This window comes from Oryzias latipes, chromosome 8, assembly GCF_053564925.1.
Source record: "Oryzias latipes strain Hd-rR chromosome 8, Olatipes_Hd-rR_3.1".
Lineage (NCBI taxonomy): Eukaryota > Metazoa > Chordata > Actinopteri > Beloniformes > Adrianichthyidae > Oryzias > Oryzias latipes.
In genome coordinates this window covers 13,800,463-13,806,005 of record NC_136244.1, presented here as the reverse complement: position 1 = coordinate 13,806,005, position 5,543 = coordinate 13,800,463, and the positions used below count along the sequence as shown (strand labels likewise).

At 35.8% G+C, this 5,543-nt stretch overlaps 1 protein-coding gene across 1 annotated transcript; it reads left to right on the top strand.

The window, feature by feature from the left end:
• Positions 1-3,187: 3,187 nt before the first annotated feature.
• Positions 3,188-5,229, top strand: LOC101169292 (beta-galactoside-binding lectin-like). The gene is made up of 4 exons (XM_004071717.5): positions 3,188-3,332; positions 4,133-4,212; positions 4,660-4,831; positions 4,931-5,229. Exons 1-4 carry the CDS (start codon positions 3,324-3,326, stop codon positions 5,075-5,077), a joined length of 408 nt encoding a protein of 135 aa, XP_004071765.2. The 5' UTR covers positions 3,188-3,323; the 3' UTR covers positions 5,078-5,229.
• The last annotated feature ends 314 nt before the right edge of the window (positions 5,230-5,543 follow it).

Genomic DNA, 5,543 nt, shown 5'->3' with positions numbered 1-5,543 from the left:
GGGCGGAATCTTGACAGCAAAAGTTTGAGTATTTAACCCTCTTATTATCCTTGGGGTCCCCAATTCAAGGTTTGTCATTAAAAAAAATAAACTTTTTTTTTTTTTTTTTTTTACTTCATATTTCATGACTTTTCCTAATTTGATGGGGACAACTGATTAAGCATAAAATCATCATCATGAAACTTTTTTCAATGTGCTAAACACATATTGCATACATTGGTGTTCCTCTGGGGTCAATTTGACCCCAGGCTGTTTTAGCTGTGTAAAACTTGTCTGTCTGTGTGTGTGACCTAACATCCCCACACCTGCAGGTGCAGACTTGATACTTTTGAGTTGATACATAACAGGGGGGTGGGGAAGACAGCTATTCCCACGAGGACATGGTCATGGTGGTGTGGTGTGAAATCCTGACAAAATCAGGAAGCAAAAGTAGGCTTGTGAATTGATCACATCCAAGTCTTTCCAACTACACGTGCCTCCCCTCTAAAATTATCATCTCAAGTAAAATATTTTCAATTGATGATTAAATATTTTATGTTTTATATATATTTTATAATGTTGAACTGTAACACTTGAAGGTCACGTCACTTTGCTTCTACTGCAGACAACAGAATTTCCCCATCGGGAGATAATTAAAGTTTTCTCTAATCTTATCTGTCAAATGAAGAGCTCGAATAATGACTTTGTCTCCAACATGGCTTACTGTGTGTCTGGTGGGACATACTTTTAGCAAGAAATATGTCTGCAAGGAGCATGCACAAACTCTCTCCACATCCTGTGTACAGTAGTGCAGACTAAAAGCTCCACTCTGGGCATAAAGAACTGTTCCATGTTCTGACTATCTGACTTATGTTCTCATTATGATTTTCTGTTTCACACAAAAAACATTTAAAAAAAAAGAAGAAAAAAAACTCTCTAAGTCTGCCACTGCCACTCTGTCCCAAGCCCGGATAACTAAAGAGGAGAGGTAAATGAGACTTTATGTCGACCAACCACAAATATCTCACAAAAAAGGAGATAAAAATAGGTAAATAAATTTGTTCATAAAAGGAAAGGGGGTCACAAACATCTGCCAATATGCTTTATTTTGTGAGAGTCATGAATGTGCACCCCAAATTAGAAAAGATTTGGAGGAAGATTTTTCAAGATCCACTAACTCTAAAACGGAAAGTTTAACCTGATGGTGGTGCTACAGCAAAGGTCATATCATCACCAAAACCAATAGGGTTCAAACTATTGTTGTCATTAATATTGTCAGTAAATTTGAGAAGATTTGTATGAAAACTTTTTAATATGCATTCATTCTAATTTTAAAGTTTGGCCTGATGGTGGCGCTAGAGAACAGGTCAACCCACTCATTTCTTTCATTATCAAGGGGTTATTTATGTATTCAACAAATAAACAATGTGCCTGACACAAAAAACGTGGTTAACCATTTTATGTAAATCATTTTCTGAAGGCAAATATCCCTGGAGTTACTGTTAATACGAGGGTTAAACGGTTAACGGTAGGTTTCTGTCTTATCACTTTACATACAGAAGGTTTTAGCTTAAATAGTCACGTATGCATGATAGTCACTGTGTAACTAAACTTAACCTTTGTTTTTTTGTAAGTCATAAGGTTTCAAGGATACAGGTTTTTCTATTTGTTATTTTCTTGGAATATTTGTAATCGTGTTAGCAAAATTTGAACAGACCAAACGCAAGGTTCAGGGCTCGATCCGGACCCAATTAAAAGTTTACCCAGTCTGAATACACCCTTTATAAAGGATGTCTAGGCATGTCCCTGTCAGAATTTTGTTCCCCCAACCTAAATGCACGTCTTTTGCACAATCAATTAATCAATCAATCAATCAATCAATCAATCAATCAATCAAAGCAAAATAAGCATTTCTTGACACAATGAGCCATTTGTAATAGTGTAATCACATTAGAACAACAACTGCAGGGCTCCCCACACAGAAAAAAAGACATATTAGGAGCATAAATAAGTAAATAAGAAATACTTGATAAAACCAATTACACAAGAGGCTATAAAAGGATCATTCAGAAATGGAGAATTTTTGTTTCTTTTTTAGATTTTGGATTTCTGGATTATTTGGACTGCTCATGTCCTAATGTATGGAATAAGACTTTTCTGTGTGGAACATTGACTCTGAAGGAGCTCATCCCACTTTGGATGCTGTTCCCTCTTCCCCCCAGGGGACAAACCTTAAACTAACATTTATCTCATACTGCAAGCCTGGACTCATTTCCTCTTGCTCAATCATTCGTCCATCATCAACTTTATTTTTTGTTTCAAACTTGCTCAATATAAAGTGGTGACAGCAGTTTACCTGGGACTGTGGAAATCAAATAGAAATGTAAATTTCTCAAGAATTTCTCCTCATGGATCATAGATGACAACAGTTATTTTATGTGGAAATCCTTGTTTTTTTGTTGTGAAAAGATCCTTTCTCACTTCCTCCTGTGTTTAGACTGTTTTTGGTTGTCCTCACTAGTTCTTTTCAGTCGGAGAGAGCCACACTCAGAAATATACATTTTCCAACAATTTATACTCATGGATCATTGATGACAACAGTGATTTGATTTCAAAAAGAGAAATTACCTGTTCAACTTAAAAATGTAAAATCAACAAAATGGTTGAAAAAAGGAAACAGTGACATCCAGAGAAGGAGCAGATTTCTGCCAACAAAAGCAAAAGTTTGATCAAGTTTTAAATGTGAATCGGGCTTTTATACTGAAGGACCTCTTAACACAAAACTAAAATTTAAAAAATAGTATTTTATTCTATAAAAATTGAACCCAATGGAAAACGTTCTGACAACATAAAAGAGGATTAAATAGTCCGTCAATTTCGGCAAAGGTACTAAAAATGACCCTCATAAGAGAAATATATTTTATTTATAATAGTGTTTTAAGGCAGTTGAACATCTGACTACACACTTTACATGCTTTTCTCTGACAAACACTAACATTTTCACACTTTTCTTTCTTGTTGAAACTCTCAAAGCTTCATAGCAGAATAAATCCAGGATTATAGCATGAAAACAAAAATCTTCAGGTGAAAACTGCACAGATTTTACAAATTATACAATCTAAATAACATGACACATACCTACAACCAATCAGAATGCAGAACACAGTGTGCTGTGGAAAAGAAAATAGACACCACACACAACATACTTTAGAAACAATATTCAGATTCTTTGGAAAAAAGGAGGGGGAAAAGCTTCCTGATAAAAAGAGAACATCCCTCTGTGAGAGCATTGCAGAGCTTCATTCCTGTCTTTTTCACTCGACCAGCAACATCTCCCTGTAAAGATGGCCCCTGTGAGTACAATTTTCTTTTTAAATTCTTACTTATACTTCAATACAAGTTTTTAAGACAAACTCCTTAAAGTTTCAAGGTCAGAAACAAAAGTCTTGAAGATGAATTCAGATAAACAGAATTTAATGTTGATCTTTAAAGTGTCCAGCTGATAACTATTATTTTTGTGTTTTATTTGAGAAGATTTAAGACATCAATTTTAAGTGTTGTTTTAGTTGCAGCACTGAACAACGTGCAGCTTGAAGTTTTCCTCTGAGGTGGAGCAAACTTGTCTATGCAACGGAAGTTAATCATATTAAGTTTCAGTGCAAATTTAATGTACTCTATTGCATTTGGATATGATAAAGAATACAAATAGGTTTACATATGTATTTTATGAGTAAAACTTTATCCATCTTTTATGTTGATTTATTAACGTATTAATGGCGGCACGGTAGCGCAGTGGTTAGCGCTCTTGCCTCACAGCAAGAAGACCAAATCCCAGCTGGGGGACTTGAACCAGAACATCAATGGGGGACCCTTCTGTGTTGAGTTTGCATGTTCTCCCCGTGCATGTATGGGTTTTCTCCAGGTACTTGTTTCCTCCCACTGTCCAAAAATCATGCTTCATATGTTAATGATTACTCTAAATCCACACTAGGTGTGTGTGATTTGTTGCCCTGCCTTTGCCCACAGGAGGCCGGGAAAGGCTCAGGCAGCCCCGGGATCCCGAAAAGGACCAAAACGGGTTTACAATTTAAACTCTGGGTCTCTTCATCTCAAATACATTTTATTTCAGCTGCTTTTCTTTCCGTTTGTGCAGAATATGGTGATCCAGAATATGCCCTTCAAAGTTGGACAGACCGTGGCTATTGCGGGAACTAACACACCCAATGCAGCCAAGTAAGTGTGTCAAGTTATTAAAAATGTATTTCTTACTATTTTGAACTCTATTTCTAGAATTCTTTAACTTTGACTTTTTTCCAGCAATGAAAAAAACAAAACAAAAAAATCACGCGTGTTTTTGCCTTTGCTGAATCTGAAGTGGTTTGATGCATATTTACATCACTAGGTGTCATTAACTTCTCCTCCTGATGAAGGATCCATAAAAAACATTTTATCTGCAAAAGCTGCTGTAATACTGATATTTATTACTATTTTGCTCTAATGGTTTAACTTTTTAACTGATTTGGCATTTGTTATGCAAAAACAAAATATTTTTCATTGTAAATAAATTACTACTAACTCATTGGAAGAGCTAGTTCTTAGAAACTCTATGATATGCTGACCTTTAGGATCCTTCTCAGTTACCATCAATACTTAAAAAAAATTCTTTTTTGTCTTTTCTAGTTTCTCTGTGAATTTTGGCCACAATGATGAGAACTATGCCTTACACCTGAATCCACGTTTTGATGCCTGTGGACAGAGGAACACGATTGTCTGTAACTCTTTGGAAAAAGGCTGCTGGAAGGAGGAAGTTTTTCCTGGGGGCTTTGCTTTCTTCAAAGGAGAGAACTTCAAGGTCTGAATAAACATTTGTGTTCCTCTTGTGATTTGATTTCTCAGCTTCCTCATTGTCTTGTGATTAACTTTATGAAAATGACCTTTTTTTCTGTTTCAGATCATCATTAAACTGACCTGTGGAGGATTTTTGATTACCTTACCAGATGGCTTTCAATTCACTTTCCCCAACCGCCTGCATTCAGATGAATACTCTTACTTCTGCTTTGTTGGTGATGTTAGCATTAGGAGCATTCAGATCTACTGAGCTACTGAGCTTCCATCATCATAAAACTTATTAGAAACCCAAAAATGTCAACAGAAGTGTTAGGATTCAATGACCTCTATATCTGTAACGTTATTTTAAACAATAGAATATGAAAGCTACACAGGATTTCCTTCAATAAATCTTTAAAAGTCTCTTATTTTTCTGTTTGATTTATTATTTCAAATGATTTCTTCAAGTCATCTAAAGATAACAAAAAGTCTCCACCTTAAGTGCTTATTTTTTTCAGTTATGTGACTTTATTTCTGTGAGGAACAAAGAACATCTTTTATCTGGGCCATAAACGAACATGAGTCTGCGTGTTTTCATATCACAGTTGTTTTTATTATGGGGAGCCGTCCCCAGAGGTCATACTACAACTCCCAGCAACCCCCAGCACACACTTCCTGGATGCCGCACACCTGACTCTTATTAATTCATCAACCACAGAATACTTAAGCTCTGCACT